This window comes from Kryptolebias marmoratus, linkage group LG13 (genome assembly GCF_001649575.2).
Source record: "Kryptolebias marmoratus isolate JLee-2015 linkage group LG13, ASM164957v2, whole genome shotgun sequence".
Taxonomy (NCBI): domain Eukaryota; kingdom Metazoa; phylum Chordata; class Actinopteri; order Cyprinodontiformes; family Rivulidae; genus Kryptolebias; species Kryptolebias marmoratus.
In genome coordinates this window covers 12,101,591-12,121,071 of record NC_051442.1, presented here as the reverse complement: position 1 = coordinate 12,121,071, position 19,481 = coordinate 12,101,591, and the positions used below count along the sequence as shown (strand labels likewise).

Here is a 19,481-nt window from a genome sequence, read left to right as displayed (position 1 = left end):
ACTTTTTTTCTATTTTTTTCTACTAAAAGAGACTTTAAAACTTTCTTGTTTAAATACAGTAAAATACTGTGCACATGCACAGCGTGAAATAAATAAATAAAAATAACATAATATGAAACAGCATGAACAGATTTGAATGAATAAAGATAAAAAAAATTAGGACCCTAAAAAGCAACTTTCTGCTTAATCTGAAAATGAAGGTATTACACTAAACTATACTCAAGATTTTTTTTTTCTCCACAGGAAACCACAGAAGACATTTACTTATATGAATATGTAATCTCCCAAAAGACATAATGGAATGGAAATCAATAGTGCAATAACAGGCTCAGGGAGAGAAACCTAATGAGAATTTGGCAAGATGTGAGAGTTGAAATAGATTTGCTAAGATTAGATGAGCCTGTTGATAAGTACTCCACAGTTTTCATATTCAACTTTACACTTTGTTTCTGAGACGCTGTGGGAGCACCTCGAAAATGGCTGAACTTGTTTTGATTTTGTCCAAGGGCTACATTCTGAGTTGCAAAACCAAACTACATTAAAAGACTGGTCTCTACATTAAGAGGGACCTGTTTAGCTTTAAAAAACGCTGTTTCTGTGACCTTGAATGCATAGAAAATGTATATGTGACTTCTTTTTGCACTAATAAAGCTTTCCAGAACGCATCATGTTTAATATGAGCAGCCAAGGCCGTTTTGCTTTTAATCTCCATCAATGTAACTCGGAGCTCATTGTGTTAAATTACAGAGTTTATTTGTGTATGAATGTCATGGTTCAAGAGAAAAAAAGACATGCTTGTGCCCAGATCTCTCTATTATCTGTCATGAAAGAATATTCTTTCTTTTTATTAATTCAAAGAAAAGGTACAAAATATAAACAACAGTGCTTTTTTTGCTTGTATAGATACATTTGAAAAAGGGAACACCATCAGACATTGTGCGTGTGTCCTTATTTAAGGACTGGCTGGCTGAATAAAGCAAAACAACAATTGTATTAAAAAAACAATACGACCTAAAGCTTTAAGTTGGTAATAATCTTCTGTAACTCACACTAAACTTTGTAACATAATGTCAAAATATAAAGGAAACCACTTTATCATATTTTATATCAAAAACTTGCTCAAAGAGCAATTAGATATGTTAGATCGCATTAATGCAGATTGATTTTTCCTACATTACAACAGTATGTCAGAACCATGTCAACCAAATTTGAAAATAACTGTGAAAAACACTGCAAGCGCATAATTTAAAAAGGAGCTGGGTACATACTGTAGTATTTATAGTTGTTATTTATAGTTATTAGCATAATAGCTAATAGGCATCTCAAAAAGACAAATATACAGAGCAGGTCATTATTGAAATCCTTGAGAAACATGGCTAAACTGTTCACATTTACCACTTCATAATAGGCCTCTAATCACAGTCTTATTACAGAGCAGGATTGTTGTGCTCTCAAGTTCATCAAGGTTATTCTTTTTGCCAAGAGGCATTCAATAAGGGAAAAAAAGATTATTTTGTAAAAGAAGAGTATTCTGTTTTGAATGTATTGCCCTGCAGTCAAAGTGCAGCGAAAACATACATAGGAATGAAAAAGAATAAATTCAAAACCATAATTATTTTGGGCAACACAGTTCTCCTTTGCACCTCAAAAACAATGATACCAAAAAGTGTTCCTGTTTCAACAAGTTGAACAACTTCATAATTACACAATCAATCACAACTTAGTACAGTCTGGAAGGAATCATAAATGCTCTGCTTAACTTATTTCACTTGGCCCTTTTACACTCTAAGGATTAAAAGCTGTTTTTTACAACTGTTTTATTACTAGGTTTATTTGGAAGTAGGGCTTTGTGAAAAGGTTATGAACAAATAATACCTCATTTGCTATTGCTTCGTTTAAAGAAATAAAGTATAATTCTAACCAGGTTAACAAGATAACAGCTGGTCTAAAATGGGGTCTCCAATCCTGGTCCTCGAGGGCCACTATCCTGCATGTTTTACTTGTTTCTCTGCTCCAACACACCTGATTTGAATCAATGGGTGATTACCAGACTTCTGCAGAACATGAAGAGGTAATTAAACCACTGAATCAGGTGTGTCGGAGCAGGGAAACAAGTAAAACATGCAGGATAGTGGCCCTCAAGGACCAGGATTGGAGACCACTGGTTAAGACCAAAGTGGATTTCTGCCAACTTCATACACCTCCAATCTCAGTGGTTCACTATCCTTTTTAATAAACCTGTTCAGACTAGCTGTTAGCTTGTTAATCCAATCAGAAGTAAACTCTTTCACCATTCCGTTAAAGAGCTATCTACAATACATGAACAATACGTTTTTCATACCCTTTCTGCAAAACCTCACTTCAAAAGAACTGACCTATCTATCCCTTTACACAGTAATCAAATTGTTTTCACAACCAATCTAAGTGGAGAGGCAAGCACTAGTTTCTGCGGAGGCTGCACCTTTAAAACTGTCAAACCCAGCTAGATTTCATGAACGTCACATTGCTGTGAAAGGAGTATTTGACACATAATCAGCATGATTTTTGTTGTGTCTGTATATGCGTGCCGCAGTGATCACAAAGCAAACAAATGCAGAGAAATGTCAGTGAGCACATTGTGTTATGTCATTTGCTCTGCCAAAGAATGGAAAAGCATTCCTTTGTCAATTCCAGGCTAAACACCTACAGTAAATGGCAACAGAGTTGTAATGACAGCTGCTCGCTCTCATTTATTACTGCATTTGTTCTGTCCCTTCCTGTTCCTCGCAACACCGGTTATCTCTACATGCTGTGCGCTGAGTCTGACCAGGCGCGACATGTTGATATACTGTAAGCCCATGACATATCTGTAGGCTTCACACCTGTGACAGTCAATTTCTGTTTCTGTGTGCATACGAGTACACATGGTTATCAATGCAAGACCACCAAATTAGTTTTAGTCAAATGCACTGCCAGTTCACTTAATGATGAAACCCATCCTGAAAAGATACAGCAGCATGCACAAAATTATAGAAGCTGTGTAGCAAAGATTAAACTAAGAAAAATAATAGTTTATTAAAAGTGATCCCAGTCAAAAACTATTACATGTGCAAATTCCTCTTTCTTTGACTTCTCTCATCATGAGACCTCATTCTGTCTGCTCAGGCAGCTCCACTAACCTGTAAATGTGCATGAGTTAAACCATCCTTCATTTCAACTGTTTCCTTATTTGCTTTGGGCAAGGAACTACGAACAGCCAAATGTCAAAAAAATACTTTTACTGGCACACTAGCTGCTGCAAAACAACTCAACCTCCATCCTCTTCTCAACTTTCCATTCTGAGAAGCATTTTGTGAAAGATCCAAAACCCAGAAACATATAAGCTACAGAATATCCTGATCTCTTAAGTTACTGAAACCAAATAATATGAGCATGTACTCAATGACTTGACTAATTTGGATTATATTTAATTCAAACTATTTGCAAAATAATATTGAAACAATTTTTACAGCCATTTTTATGTTGAAACTTTGATATTTTTTATCATTATGTGCCATAGACATAAATACACTATTCAGTATGTTAGTTTTACAGGATTTTGGATTTTTCTATCACCAAATTCCAATCATGGACTTCATAGATTAAACATGTAAATCTACATTTTTTCAGTAAATTAAATGTTTTTTTAAAGTAAAAAAGCAGGAGTACCTTGATTGATATAGAAAAGGTAATTTAGTCTAGGTTCAGAAACACAAAAGGCATTGTCTATAACTATGAAATTATAATATGTTTACAAACAACCACTGATAGCAAATTTAGTTAAAGTTAGCTAATAGAAGGCCATGGTCTTGGAATCGATCACTTTCAGAAACGGAGAAAACACAAATGTACTGAGCAAAATCTTGAGAAGGACCCAAAATGCAGTCAGGTAGGCAGGTTCAGGAGCCAAATTAAAACTTAAATTATTAAACAAAGTCAAAGGCAAAAGGAATCTTACTGCAAACTAAGCATGACTAGATAACATGACAGAAACTGAATACTACAAACCAGGAAGACAACAATAAAGACCTTACAACCTTGATTGAAAATCTGGAAAAATGTACAAGCTGAGGGAAAGATTACTGATACAAGGCAGGCATGATAATTAATAAACAAGGGCCTCGAGCAAGTTCTCAGTAATCAAGGACAACATAATCTTAATAAATTGAAATGAAGGTAACTGAAATAAAATAAGTCCAAATGGATTTAAAGAAAAACTTCAGTTGTCTTGAAGGTTAGACTAACAAAAACAAAGCAAGACATTAAAGATTGGAAACAAAACCATGAATCCAAATGATTTAGACAGCCACCCAACACACCTATACAATGTTATCTATCAATTTTCTTTAATCACTTTTCCATGCAGGGTTAAGTGGAAGCTGGTGCTTGTCTTCAGCAGTCATTGTGTAAGAGGCGGGACACACCCTGGACAGGTTACAAGTCCGTCACAGGGCCACATAGAGACAAACGAGACAGACAACCATTCATGCATGCACACACACTTAGTGACAATTTCGAGGGAACGGGTGAACCTGTAAACTTTTTGCTGTGAGGTGACATCTCTAACCACTGCATTGCCATAAATCATACAAATTACAACAATTAGTACCAGTACAGAATCCACTGAGACAACACTGAAACACTGAGACAAGTTGCAGGGAAAGAATGTTGCATTTTGAGACATGATGCCTGCGGGATGGGGATTAAAATTTGAGGACATAAATTGTCTCAAATGAAGTGAAGCTATGGGCAGTGACCTAATGAATAAATGAGCTTCTTCTCAAGGGAAGCGTAGTTCAACCTTAAACATAGGTTAAGGATATAAGCTCAGACTAGTATCTCTGTTTCTCTATATTAAATAGAGCCAGTTGGCCTGGTTTGCATATCTGGTAAGAGGGTCCTCTTGATGTCTCCCAGAGGAAATGTCTTGAGCACCTTGGGGGAGATCCAGGACACACACAAAAGATTATTTCTCACAGTTGGCTTGAGAACAACTAAAGTGCCCTCTTGGATGAGTTGATTAGGTTAGCTGAGGACAAGAAGGTTTGTGGGATTTCTGCTTAGATGGGTAGTGAAGTTTTGTTAGTTTCAAAGAAAAACCAAAGTAAAAAAAATTGCCTTTACTATGCAAGTTTTCTTAAAAGGTAGACACATCATTCTATGTCCACTTAGCTTGGAACATGTCATTCACCAGATGTCTGAAAGCAGAAGAGGTGTACGAAACAAGATACTTATTTGTTACTAGCACAATAGATCCAGTTTTTCAGTACAGGAGAGAATTAAATCCAGTTTTATTTGTCGAGTATCAAATCACAGCACATATACAGCAGTTATGGAGTGTAAAAAGTCTTTTTGATTCCCTTCGGACCAGATTCAGAGATAGCCATCTGGCCCAACTAGTTACCATGAAATAAGAACAAGAGCAACATTTTTCAAAGGCAGGCACTACCTTTCAACGTAGCAAACATAATACCTCCTGTGTGTATGCCAGCAGCAGTATCCTATGGCTTGTGGCATTTTAACAGACTTGCTACTATTGAGAATAATGACAGGAGAACACTAATTGCTGAAGAAACTTTTATCATGGACATAATTAATTGCCAGTAATACAGCAATACTCAGAACAACACCGATACTGAAGCTACATGACACACTTTGCAATATTTATTTGTTTATATGGTTGGCACATGGCCAAATTCAATGAAAGGATCACAATCATATTAGCCATTTCTTTACTTGCAATGACTTGCCAATTCTAAATTGCTACTTTTCTAACTTCCAGGAGCGACAAGCTGTGCTGCAATGCCAATGTTGCCTTGTCTGTAAACAGGAACAAGTGGAATTTCAGTTTCCCCTTTGTTATTTTTTTTTTGTCTTCTATTGCAGTCCAACAATATTTTTGTAAGCATCTCCGGTTATGAGAAAAAAATGCTTTCTTGTGCTGCTTTTGTTAAGTTGTTTTACAGCCCTTGCAACTTATATCAGAGAATCATGTGATATTGGTTCATTCTTCATTTTTTACGTCAAGCTTCCTTTGTAAATTTATTGTGATGTTTGCTCCTAAAATCAGAAAAATAGTTGTTCTATGCTTGGTAATAGGTTGCACAAATCATCAGGGGAACAAACCAAGCCCATCTTCCAATTTATTGCTCTCCTGGGGTTACTGTGCGGGGTGTGCTTCCCCATTGTCCCATCACCTGGGTAACTTGACTCAGTGCCCCATTCATTGCCCTTTTAATGTTGGTAATCCTGCTGCCTGAATCAGACTCTAGTTTGTGTCCTACTACCCACTGAATGCACCTACACTATGCATGTCCCTGACTAAAATGAGAGAGCTGGTTTGATCATCATGTGTAGAGTTTTTGGTCTAAGGTGCAGGATGTCAGTGATTCACAGGCCAGGCTCAAACCTTTGGACTCATTCTGTAGGATTCCCAGCCTCAGTATCAATGGCATAAATGGTCTATGCTTAGTTCCATACATTTGTGCAGTAACCAATAGCCTAGCCCGAATAAAGACCGTTGCTCTTTTCTCTGATAAGGTACTAACTACTGATAGCTAGTTGACAGCAAATCATTTAAAAAATGACTTGACTATCTCTTTAAAGACTACAAAACAAGTATTCAGTCAAATAATATATGCCTTCTAAAGATGAAAACAAATTCTGCATTCTAATCATTTAACAAAATAACTGAAGACCTTTATATAATAAGGAACATGACTCATATTTGCAGGACTCTTACATGTGGGAGATATTTGAAAAAATATCCAATCTTGTTACTTTAACACTTTTTTCCTCCCCATGGCAATATAACCTCTTCCTCTTAGTTCTATGTTCAGTGAAAGCTCAGATATTGACAGAGCAAAGGAATGCATCCTCTGCTATTTATCAGCATAGGTGCTGTAGCTGCCTGCTGTCCATTACAAACCATTAGTGCCAACAGTCTTCAATATGTTCAAGAAAGATAGTGTGGTTGTCAACATCAAAGAGTAGCAGATTTGTATTTGACAGATTACTCTTTACTGAACCTACAATCACATTTTTTTTTTGCTCAACAAGCTGCAGTCTTTGCCTACCATAAAGACACAGAGACAGAAAGGAAATGTGCATTTGTCAACATCAAAACACAATTTATCTTTGCAACAAATGGTCAATACACCTCTGTATATTTTGCTGTTTGTTAAGCATATAGAGCTAACGGTTTGTTTGTGCGAATGGGATAGAGTGGTGTATATTATTACTACATTATGTCTGTAAATCTTAGCAGCTTCCAACACAAAGTACCTCAGGACTTAACAGCTGTATGTTTGCCAAAGTAGTTGTAGTTTTCTTTAGAAGCCCAGCGGAGGCAGGAACGGTTTCCATCTAATTACAAATGCTGATGACTATTGGCTCAGAGAAGACGTCTGTTTTGAGGTTTCACTGAATGCAGCCAAGACCGATCAGATAACAGTGTGTAAACGACCATGACACCAAAGCCACAGGAGTCTCTGTTCCACACCAGAAATGGACAGAACAGAGCGCAAAAGTGTCAGCAGTCTCTTTTTTAAAAGTCTGTTGAGGGTGAGAAGAGAGAAGCACATCTTTGAAAAGAGAAACCAAGAGTGAGAGAAGCTGCACAGAGAGAAGGTCAGAAGGTCAGAAGGTCAGAAGGTTAGAATTAGAAGTGACATTTTTATTTTGAGGGAACATGTTCAGTCAGCTGGCAGTTTCAATGAAACTAACTGCGACTGGAGACAAAAAATTGTACGAAGATAAAACACTATCATCGTTACTGGAAATAACATGATGAAAACAAAGCATGCACAGTACTTAAAACTGAATGCTTTGTCTCCTTAGGTAACAGCCTACATAATTTTGGGTGCTTCATTTTACAAAATCTATAATTTCACAATATTATCTGAATAAATACAGACAAGGCAAACAGTCTAACACCAATAGACCAAGAGCCCATATTGCACTTATTATTTTCACCCACCACCATAATAAGTGGGCAATCATGTAACTACCTTTCTGTGTGTGTATGTATTTGTTTGTCTGTTTGTTTGGAAAATGTCCTATAAACCCCACAGGTTTTACTCAAATTCTCAAAAAGTAATCTATGGAATTACATCTATAACTGATATGACCTTTTGGAGTCAGCTCTATTCAATATAGCCAGCACAGCTAATAAACCTTAGAAAAACATGTCAAAAACTTGTTTTTACAGATAAAGAATTAAAAGTTTGTGTGGTAGTAGCTGAGTATATCCCCAATATATACTTTGAGCGCTAACAGATTCTACAAGATCTTTGTTTACAACCTTTACATGCAAGGTGATGGGGAGTAAGCTGTTCTTCACAGAATGCTACTTTTAATGTGCATTTGTATCTTAAAGTGATGTCATGCGTTCAAGGACAAAAAGCCTGTGTGAGAAACTACTACTTTCGGGCAGTTTAGCAGCAAAATACTATTTGGTGTTACCTATTGGTAAATCTGCAGTGTTTTACCACCTATAGCCACACAACAACAACAACAACAAAATTTGAAATGACAAATTACATAGTCTATCTTTTTAGGTTGCAAAAATTTCTTTTAACTATTTTTACATTTTAGTTTGTAAGGACTGTGAAAGTTCTTGGCCCACACAATTTTATATATTTATTTCCAATTCAGATGAAGATATTGTAAAGTGAAAAGATAAAAGCTGTATTATTTTGTGTAAAAAGCAGAAAAGAAAGATTTTGTCAATACACCAGGGCATTTTGATGAATCATCAGTCTCACAAAAATGCTACAAATCCTTACCACGAGAACAGCTCAGCTCAACAACACTACAGTATATGTTTATGTACATTACACGCATTTGTGTACAACAATTATATATGACTTATCCACAATTTTAAATTGGATAGATATCTATAAATTGTTTGCAGCAATCCTTCTCTTATCAGGAGGTTAGGAAAAAAGCATAGGGGTGTGTGTGTGTGTGTATAGCTGGTAATTACATTTTTACATTAGCTATGTGTTTACTGTATAGCCACACAAAGTACATGCATACACAAACAAACAGCAGTGACTCTCTTTAAACCCATCATATTTGCACATTTTACTATATCTCCTGATGTCCTCTTGTTCTTTGTCTTCTCCCTTCTGCCCCTTTCCTCTCTGGCTTTCTACTGTCTCTCTCCTCCCTGTCCCTTCATCTATCCAGGGACAGTGTGTATTAGTACAGAACCTTGGCAGGTGTTTGCTCATTCAAGTGACACAGTTTTATAATGAGAAAAGTGCAAATTTCAGAATATACATTCAGCTGTCTGTGTCTGGATGTAGCCGTTCCCTTTTCCTTGTCAACAACCCATCTGGGAACTTAAATTTGTGTGTGTGTGTGTGTGTGTGGGAGGTGATAGGTAGAGAGAAAAGCAAACAGAATGCAAAGCTTATTGAAAAGCTTCATATATATTCTGTATCTCAGCCGTTTCTCAACCTCTATTACTGAGGCAAAGCTGGTTGTGTGATATGTAAAATGTGCCATTCTCCGTACAGTAATTGGCTTGTGGAGATTTTTTTTCCCTGTGACAGAAATGATTTTCTTTCATCAGTCTCTACCTGTCATGCTGAGTTCAGTGGGACACCGTCACCGGCCCTACTTCATTAAGTCCTCGTGAGAAGCAGGTCAGTGAGGAGACAGCTCTTGCCCATCAGCTCTATATCTTTCTTCTTTTCATTTTTTTTTTGTTGGAATATATTTTCCCCTGCAGCTTAAGCATAGTGGAACAGGTGCCTTTGTCAATAAGGAGGTGCATATTATTCTGGGATATCCCCTATAGCAATTCTCGAAAATGACTTTCAAAAGCCTTTGGAGGAAAGTGAGTTTTCCTCATTTTATTAAAAAAAAAAAAAAAAAAAAAGAATCTCAGATTCATTATGCTATATTTCTCATCTTTCTTACGTGTTTTCTGCTGAAAGGAAGACTAAGTCTGCAACCAAAGGTGATAAAATTACTCCTGTTTGCCTCAGGTATACGTTCCACAAGCCTACAAACAATAAGCTGCACTACTAATAAACACATTAATACTTGGATCTGGAGTTTTACTTGAAGTCGTAACCTCTGTCTCACCCTAGCTTGCTTTGCAGCACAAACAGAGCTGACATTTGCCTGACACCGTTTCTCTCAGATTCAAAAGCAAAACATTATGATTCATTATGTCTGTCTACAGTGTCAAACACAATGCCAGCTGAAATAAGTGGAACAAGTATGTTTTTTTAATTAAAAAGCTAAATGCTCTATTCAAGCAAATGCGTGAGCAAAGAGAGGCGGCAGAGACAGAAGCTCAAGGTCAAAGGAAAAAGTTTTGTATCTTTCACAAAGGTGATAAGTGCTTTTGAAAGTTCTCATAAAATGCATCTTTAATTCCCCTCCTTTATCCCGTCAAGGCCTACATTCTATCTCCGTTTTTTTCCCCCCCTTCCTCTCATGTTTTATGGTCCTTGTCTTGGAGAGTTGGGTCTTGTTAGGGATCTTTGGAGATTTACAGTCAAGTTTTTTTTTTTTTCTATCAGAGAGAACACCGTTCCAATCTTCAGGCTGATATGAAAGGATGTTTCACAGAGGCACTTTTCCAAAAGAAGAAAAGACAGCTGTCTCAAAAGTTTAACTTTCCTCCTCAAGATTAAGTTTTGAGAGAAACTTCTGCTATCTGTTTAATAAAAAAAAGTCTGTCAGGCATTTCTTATTTTGTTATTTACTTTGGAAAACTTTTAAAAGCCTATCCCCTAAATTGCTCAGGCACAGACACTCTGAATGCATCAAAGCTTTCATGGGTGCATACTGGGGGAGGTGAAGTGCTTGACATTCCACATGCACACACCTATATGTGCACTTACAAGCCTACACACACGTGTGCACATGCTCACACAAGCATAAACAGGCAGAAAATTGATTTAGAACGCAGAATATTTGACATCTGAGGACTTGAACAGCTTTATATTCAGCAGCTCGGGGGCCAAAAAAAGAAGCAGTTGGCCCTTAGCTGTTCACCCATAACACTAATCTTAATGTTTAAACAGATTCAAGCAATCTGCAGATGGCACTGCATATAAGCAGAGATTTCTACAGGTACAGTACAGTGGGCATTTCAGTAACGATTTCTCATTATGACCAGTTTGTCTTTTCAGCAGGTTGAGCCAAAACCAGTTAAAATTAAGGCTCCTTGATTATAGAAAAAACAATGATCACAATTATTTTGGTCAATATTGTAATCACAATTATCAAAACAATCATTGAGTTTGTGCACATGTTGCATTTATTCATGGACACTGCATTGATATGTGCTGCTCTGTGGAAAGGTTACAACCTCTGACTATCTTACCTACTGTAGATTGCTCTTCTTCAGCTTTTATGACCACACAGAAAAGCTAATGGCTACTCTGTGCCCAGATCAAAGTGAATTGCTGCTGTCTTAAAACAACATTATTTTAAAAAAATGTAATGGTTCATTTTTATTTTTTTAAATAAGCAATTAAATAATCACTTTCAGATTACACTTATATTCCCATCAAACTAGGTGGGTATTTGCAAGGTCAAACAGTGCTAATAGTACTTTCTGCAGAAATATCACATTATTTCTTACAAAAGACCATGTAATGTGAAACCAGTGATTTAAAGGTATATGAATTAGTGTTAGTATCTATGACATTTTTGAGACTGGAGTGGTTTTAAGGCAGCAGTAATCCATTTTTGTCTTGACAATGCTCAAACTAACCATTAGCTTGTCAGTTTGGTCAGAATTACACTGTTTCTTCAAACTGAGCCATTCAAGAGCTATCAGGTGGGATTTTAATTGTTCATAATCTTTCCACAGAACTCCATCTTCAAAATCCCAAACTATCACTTTAATAAGTAAAAGCACCCACAAAGATTTTTGTTGGAGTAATGTTAACTTTTATGCCAAAGTACAAATTCATATTGACTTTAATGGAGTAAAGCTGTAATAAATTAATTAAATCTGAAAGATTTAAATGTGGGAAAGTAACAGTAATTAAATTGTTATAAAAATGCTGTTAGGTCATTGATGATCCATTCATTTAATCCATTTATTACGTTTGCATTTCAGACTTACTAATTAAAAACTGCACACATCACACATGATGTGTGGAAGACAAGGACACAACAAGTCATTAAAAGTATTATCAGACTATAAAAGCCATAAAAAGCAAATTAGGAATCTGTTGTGCTGGTAAATTAATGAAGACAATTATGTAGATTGCAATTACCTCAAACGATCCCAGTTTTAAAATTATTTGTAAATTGTAACCAAACTGTGACAAGATAAATGTTAACATTATCAGAGATGTTTTTAGATTTATAAAAAAAAAGGTGAACCTGCTGCTGTTAGTTTGCTCAAACAAGTAAGACAAGATCAAATCAAAGTGCAATCAGTTCTAAAATACTGTGATATATTTCTTGGAATTAGAGGAAATAGACACCATCAAGCAGCAAACCTTGTCACCATTTTACTCTTCACAGTGACTGGACTTTCTCTTGGTAAAATGAGCTGCATCCAAATGTCAAACCACTAATTAGTGCCCTCCTTCCTGGGAAATCAGTAAAGAATACTTTGTTTCCATGCAGCTGCCAACAAAACTGTCAGCTGCATTATAGCCACATTCTTGACAGAGCTGTCATGTAATAATTTCCCGCAAAATATATTTAGATGCTTCTAAGGATGGGTAAACTGTGCCCACACCATGAACGTGTAGCTAAAGGAATCAAAAAAGCTCTGTACGTTGAAATTTAAAAAAAAAAAAAAAAAAGAAAGTTTGTGGTAAAAACAGAAGTGGTGTGGAAAACGGGATAGCAGATTCCAACAGTCTAGTTGAATTAGTGATTTAAATGTCATACCTTAGCTACATGATGAGTCCACTAAATAGGTCTGCAAATTTAGCCTGAAATGTAATCAAACATAGGCTCTTTCGGGTATGAGAACATCGAAGAAATTCTAATTACGTCTCGCCGCAAAAATTTCTCCATCCAGTAACTAAAGCTATTATCAAGTCCCGAATTACATGAAACCAAAAGAGCAATTTGTAATGAGATATTAGCCTCTTTTCAGCATCATAAAAGAGAGGATCCCTTTTGCCCAGTGCTCATCTCTCCCTCCGTCACAGCCCAGCTTAAGTTCCTCAGTGATGAGTGATGGAAAGGACAAAATTGGCTGCTTTTGGGGACAATGACTTATTTGAAATTCAAACAACTCTTCACACACAGTACCTTTGAGAGGACGGGAGACAAGAGGAATCTCTTTCATCTGATTAAACATCTTGGAGGTGAGTGTGAGCCCTGACATTAAACAACAACAGTCGTGAAGGCACACTCAAAGGACTCTCATGTAGACAGTTGTCTGCGTTTGTCTTTGAAAAAGCAATATGCTTATGCTAATGCTCTATAAAGCATTATGCAGCATTAAAGGAGGGTGTAGGTGCCACTCTCTTGTGATATTACACATGCAGGCACGATTGCACAGTCAACAGACTGTGGAATTAGAAGATAAATATTCCAGATTTCTCCATAAAATCCTACATTTACACAAATCTGTTGTAATCTATTTTATTTTAGTTGCATTTTCTAACAGAGGCCCATTTCTCTAAACAAATAAAAACCTTGAAAATAACATTATGCACAATCTCATGTGGTATTGTAAGATGTTACACTCAGACTGTCTGTTGTGAATGACTTTCAGCTACTATTGCAACAAGTTTTAGCCTGATTTTTGTTAAACTGATTGATTTACAGCTGATTTTGAGCAGCCTAAGACTGATTAGCTGTGACAGCCATCTTGATTTGGATTAAATCAAAAAGGTAATAAGTTGTAGATTGTACATCCAGTGATTACTTTCTGGTAATCTTTCCAAGGATTGGTGAGATAAGGACTGTCACCTAGAACTACACCAAATCTTTGCACAATATCTGTAAAACAGACTTATAGCCACTCTTGTGCATTTTATGGACAGCTGGCTCTGTAGCCATCTTGACTTGAGTTGACTTCAAAAGTAAATCAGTTGTACAGGTACATCCACTGATTATTTCTTGAATGTTTCATTAAAATCTGTCCAGTAGTTCACAAGATATTTTGCTAACAGGCAGAGGTAAATCCTAATAGTTAACGGCAAAATTTTCAACAAAGACCTTGTGCAATCTGTAAGCGCTCAGAATCTGTGTTGGGAATTAGTCTCAGCTACTAACACACCAAATTTCTGGTCAATATCTGTAAAATTGACTGTTTTAGCCATTGTTGTGTTTTTGAAGGTCAACTGGCTAGAGTCAAGCTAACTCCGAACATTAATCAGTTGTAGATGAAAAACCCTAAAAGAGAGAAATGTTAATTTTCCCAAAAGGACTTTGTAGCACTACAAAAAAACTCTCATTTTTTTCTGTTGTAACAGAGCAAAATATGCAGATATTTTGTGAGTTTGGATTGCATTTTTGAGCAGCTTGGCCTAATCCTTTTCTTCTTCTTCCCAACAGACAGCACAGAAAATTAATCTGAACCCTCCTGCGCTCAAAGGAGCTTGCAGCTGAGACATCTTTCCTTTCTCGCACTGCCAGTGGCACTTTGAAAACATTCAGCATCTCAATGCTCCCATCAGCATGTGCATCTGAACTCATCGTGATCAGAAAGTCACCCCCTCACAAAAACACGCACATGCACACACACACAAGCAAACACACTGACCCAAAAAGAGCAACACAACTCCAAGGCCTTGGTACTACTCCTTTGCTTTTCTGATAATATACAAGAGTCCTTGGCAGGTTTTTCCATTTCCAATCTCAGAGCTCAGCACTGGAAATGCCATGAAATAGACCCCCAAGCTCGACCCCTGGTGTGATATGGAATAACCTGCAGAGAACATCAAGTGTTGAATTTGATGTTCAATGGAGCTTTTTAGTACTGCTCTTTCAGAGGAAAAACGATATGTAAGTGAAAATGCAAAGAGAAATGCTACCCACCCTCATGCATTCACTTACTGTATGCAAAACACGCACAAACATTGACACACCGGGACACAAACACACACTGAGTGTCTGAGCACGCAAATGGACAAAGAAGCCCAATGTGCTGCAGGATAATGGAAGAAGACTGTGTAAATCCCACATGTGCTTAATCCCGACACTTACAAGAGAGTGTGATTCATACTCTATTACACTCAACTAATACAGCCGAGAGACGCACAGGGTGCAATTATTTCAGCTGGCATGACCCGACAAAATAACAGCAATGAATCCTCTTTATGAGGACTTTACTAAGATGGTGTGAAAGGTCAGAAATAAACCCTTTGTACTTATTATCCATTAAAACAGTGGGAGCTTTCTGCCACACCTGCCATTTGTTTGTGTGTCACAGTGAGCATGTGCAGGCACAACAAGGGTTTGCATCTATCTAATGAAACAAACCCGCCTGTGAGGCTGTGCAGATTTTTAGTATATAAACTTGTTGTTTATAGCACAGCGTCACAGTCTTCCCTGTAGCTTCTAGCGACAAAACAACTTGCATGGCACTTTTCTTAACAATGTTACAAAGAGCTTTATGAGAAAGGATAAGGTGAGTCGGGTCAGATTCATGACATGACATTACTCTGTAGCAGTGGAGTGTCAGCTTGATGGGGCTGTTAAAGCGCTACATTGCAAAACTCAGTTTCATCAGTTTTACTTCCGTCCTACAAAGACCAAACTGAATCAGCTATCATTTTATGTTGAAATATTGCTTTGATAAATACTGCCAAATGGGCTTAAATCCATGTCTTTAAACTATAAGTTGGAGAAAAGGGATTTAAACTGTTAGACTTAACTTAATACATGTTTCATTTTCAAGCATGTTTATAGCACCAACGTGGAAAATCTCATCCCTCAAAGTGAAAGTTAAATAGACCTTTGGACCACTTTTCACATCAACTGTGCATCACGCAGTTATTTTTGTAGTATTTTATGGTCATTTATTAGTGCAAATAACAACAGCAGCAGCTAGTTGTAGCACTTCTAGTGCAGCCTGGGTCACTTTCTGCAGGAATATTACAAGATTTCTGTCAGAACTGTGTAATGCAAAATTGATGGCAGAGTAACGATTTGTGAAATAGTATTTACATGTTCTGATGAACAGTTTTTGAGGTTGGAGTTGTTTTAAGTTGGCTGCAAACCAGTTTTGTTTTGATTTCACTCAGACTAGCCATTAGCTCATCAATCCGGTCAGAATAAAATTCTAGTTTTCGAAGGTGGCCTTTCTACTCTTTAAGTAAAAACTCCATGATGATTTTGTGCTACACAAATACACTGTGCTTAAAATGGTGACAGCCATTTTAGATCTTTGCTGTGGCATAAAAACCACTGTAGTACCTCAGAAGAAAAAGAAAAAAAAGCTGTTTTAATGATGCAACGTCCTTCGAACAACAATTCTGATCAGGCTTCTAGTTGAAATACAACAAATCTGTCAGCTACCATATGACCAAAAAATCTGCGCCAAGAAACAATGCTTACACTAAGGTAAAAAAGATCATTCACTAAAGAAAAAAAAAATCATTAATGTTCCCAGCTTGTTCATGGCAGGTAACACCCCCCGCTGGTTGACCTGCGCTGTGCAGACACATCAAAAACACAGCTAACAGGGCTAGTCATATCAATTCTCACCCACAAGTTATTTTTTGTGGAGGCTATGTGAACGGGTTCAAGTGTATATTTATTTGTGTGAGTGAGGGAGTGTGTGTAGACATGGTTTAAGGATAAACCTAAAAGAACAACAGCCTCATACCATCCATCATCAGCTAATTTATTTATTGTTTTAGATTTTAAAAGGCGTGTTTGTATCTGTTTGACCAGACTGTAAATACTCCTGCTGTGAAATCTGAGGACCAACCAGAAGACACAAACAACAAAAAAGAGCAGCTTGATCAAGAGACAAACAGAGTGAAAAGAAAAACACAGCACCCATCTTGTGGATACTGCTGTCAGTCAATCTTCAGCTCACCTTTCTTGTCCCCAAAAAAGAGCGTCTGCTGTGCTGGGTTTGACCACTGGAGGGAGGTATTGTCATTATACTCCACACGGCAGGTCAGGTTCGCTGTCCCACCCTCTGTCACGGTCACATTTTGAACCAGGGGATACTGACCACTGATACCTGCAACACAACACAAACAGAAGAAGGAGATGAAGATTTATTATGAAAGAGAAGATACAGAAATAGACAAAGTTAGACAGCTGGCATATCTGATTGCCTAACTATGAGTTTTTTATATAAAATGATTGATAAAAAAATCCCATGTAAAACGACATGCATATAATGTAAAGCAAAGAAAACCCCCTAAACGCCCTAATTCACATACACACCAGTAAAACACTTTAATACTGGTGCAGCAGCACAAAGAGAAGAAACTTGATTTATGTCTTTAAAAATAAGTAAAAATAAACAAATTAAAGCTTAAACCGCCCTCCAATCACAAAATAAATGTCTGGGGAGTCTGGCCAGTGATTATTGCGTGCTAAATTGGACCCCAACACTGAACACACAGGAGGCATTTAGCCTGAAGTATTAAAATCTTAGCTACACAGAGTGGAGCAATTAAAACCTGTTCTCTGTGGAATTGTGTACATGTGTGGACACTGATCTGTATAATGCCGGCATGCGACAAATGAAAACCGACCGCAGAGCTGAGTTATGCATTTCTGGGTGAGCTGGATCGAGCTGGTTGTCAGCACCATGGACAAGGCCACAGTTAGTTTTCAGGACCATGGAGAGCCTTGGTCTGTGTCAGTGTCTTGAGCTACAAATGTGAGGCTGTTGAGATTTGTTATTACAAATGTGTAACAAATTTCCTTAGGGTGATATGACTGTAAGCTGTCTGACACTGTCTGTTCTGTGTGGTAAATTGTAAAACTCCACAGCGGTTTTCTGCACTGATTCATTGTGAATTGTGTTTATTTAGGTAAACATATTGTGGTATAACTCTGCTCAGACTGTTGTTCTGTGATTGACAGCACATTATAGCAAACAGAGACTACAGCAGGTCCAAAATCAATCAGAACAAACACTAAACTAAATGTAAACTCACCCATACAACATTCTGTAATCCTCTTTGAATAAATCTAATTTTGAAAACCGTGAAAATGAAGGTTTAGGTGAGAATCCCAGTGAAGTCACAACTGAAGCCTCACAAAAAAAGGTTAAGTAAAATCAAAGAAAGAGAATCATGTAAGAAGAGAAAAACCTGCCAAACGGGGAGTTTTTAATGTGAAAATACATTTCCCCGTCAATATCTGTCAGTATCATCAACAGTTTTGTAGTTTCTTTACAGCAGGTAATTTATAGCACAGGTGAGATAAGGTGACCCTCAAACAGAGTTTGCCCACTGGGTTCGCCGGTGGGGTGAACCCTATCATACAGAAAACTGTAGGAGGGGGAGGCGTTGAGAGGAGAAAAGATGAGGTGAAGGAGGGAAGGAGAGAGAGGTAAGTCAAGGAGCATGGGTCATTTCCAGTGTTGATTAAGGCCTCCCGAGGTTAATCATGCGTGTGAGAGATAGAGAGGGAAGAAGAGGGAAATGGAGGAAAAATGGATCTGAGCTACGGGAGGCTAGGACTATGTTTTATTCATGAAAGTTTTGCATGAAGCATGATCTGCCAACGATTTACCGTTCTCCTGCGCCTGCCTTCGCCCCCTTGATTACTTCTTCTCTTTAAATCACTTACTTTTTTCATTTTTCCTTGCTCGTGCAATGGGGCAACACGCAGCCCACTGTGACACATTTTAGCTCTTTTGTGCTGCCCACAAAGGAAAGTTAATAGTTAACTGGCGTACCGAATGGTACAGCAATAAGTGAGATTTTGCACAATGTAATTTCGCTGCAGAGGAAGTGTCATTGTAAAATGTCACTGAAGCCCGAGACACTCGGGGGATATGCTTGCTTGCTGCATTATCAACTCTTCACTCGTATCTAAAAGCATAACACACTTGCCTGTATTGATCTGCTTTTAATAAACACTGAAAGATAAGATTTGAGTGACTCACTATGTGTGTTGTAAAGTGCTACACGTGCTTTTAAGGAATAAAATGGTTCACACCCAAGTGTTTAGTTTTAATTAAAAAAACAATTAACAATTGTTTTTAATTAAAAAAACAATGCATATAACCATATATATATATATATATATATATATATATATAAATATATGCATGTGATTCATACTCTGCTGTATGCACCTCATGACCTATGTTACTTCACGCATCCTACAACACATCTTTACAATCTGTCGGTAAGGGTTCAATATTTCATATCACTCCCTCTGCTATTTCAGTGCCACTTAACAACTTTTTCTCACTCTCGATACATCACATATTAATGCTAAGTCAAAACAACACAGTGCTCACTTTTGACGATATAAAAATGACAAATTAGAGGTAACTGGAGCATCATCTATCAAAATCTTGAGAGCTGGGG

General features: G+C 37.2%; 1 protein-coding gene across 3 annotated transcripts in view; it reads right to left on the bottom strand.

Annotated features, from left to right (window-relative positions):
* The window catches only part of cadm2a (cell adhesion molecule 2a), a 232,018-nt gene that overhangs the window by 52,173 nt on the left and 160,364 nt on the right, over window positions 1-19,481 (bottom strand). For all 3 annotated transcript variants that reach the window (XM_017418119.3, XM_017418120.3, XM_017418121.3), the window contains one exon: window positions 17,015-17,164. In XM_017418119.3, coding sequence (XP_017273608.1) covers window positions 17,015-17,164 — 150 coding nt within the window. The remainder of the gene's footprint in view (window positions 1-17,014; window positions 17,165-19,481) is intronic.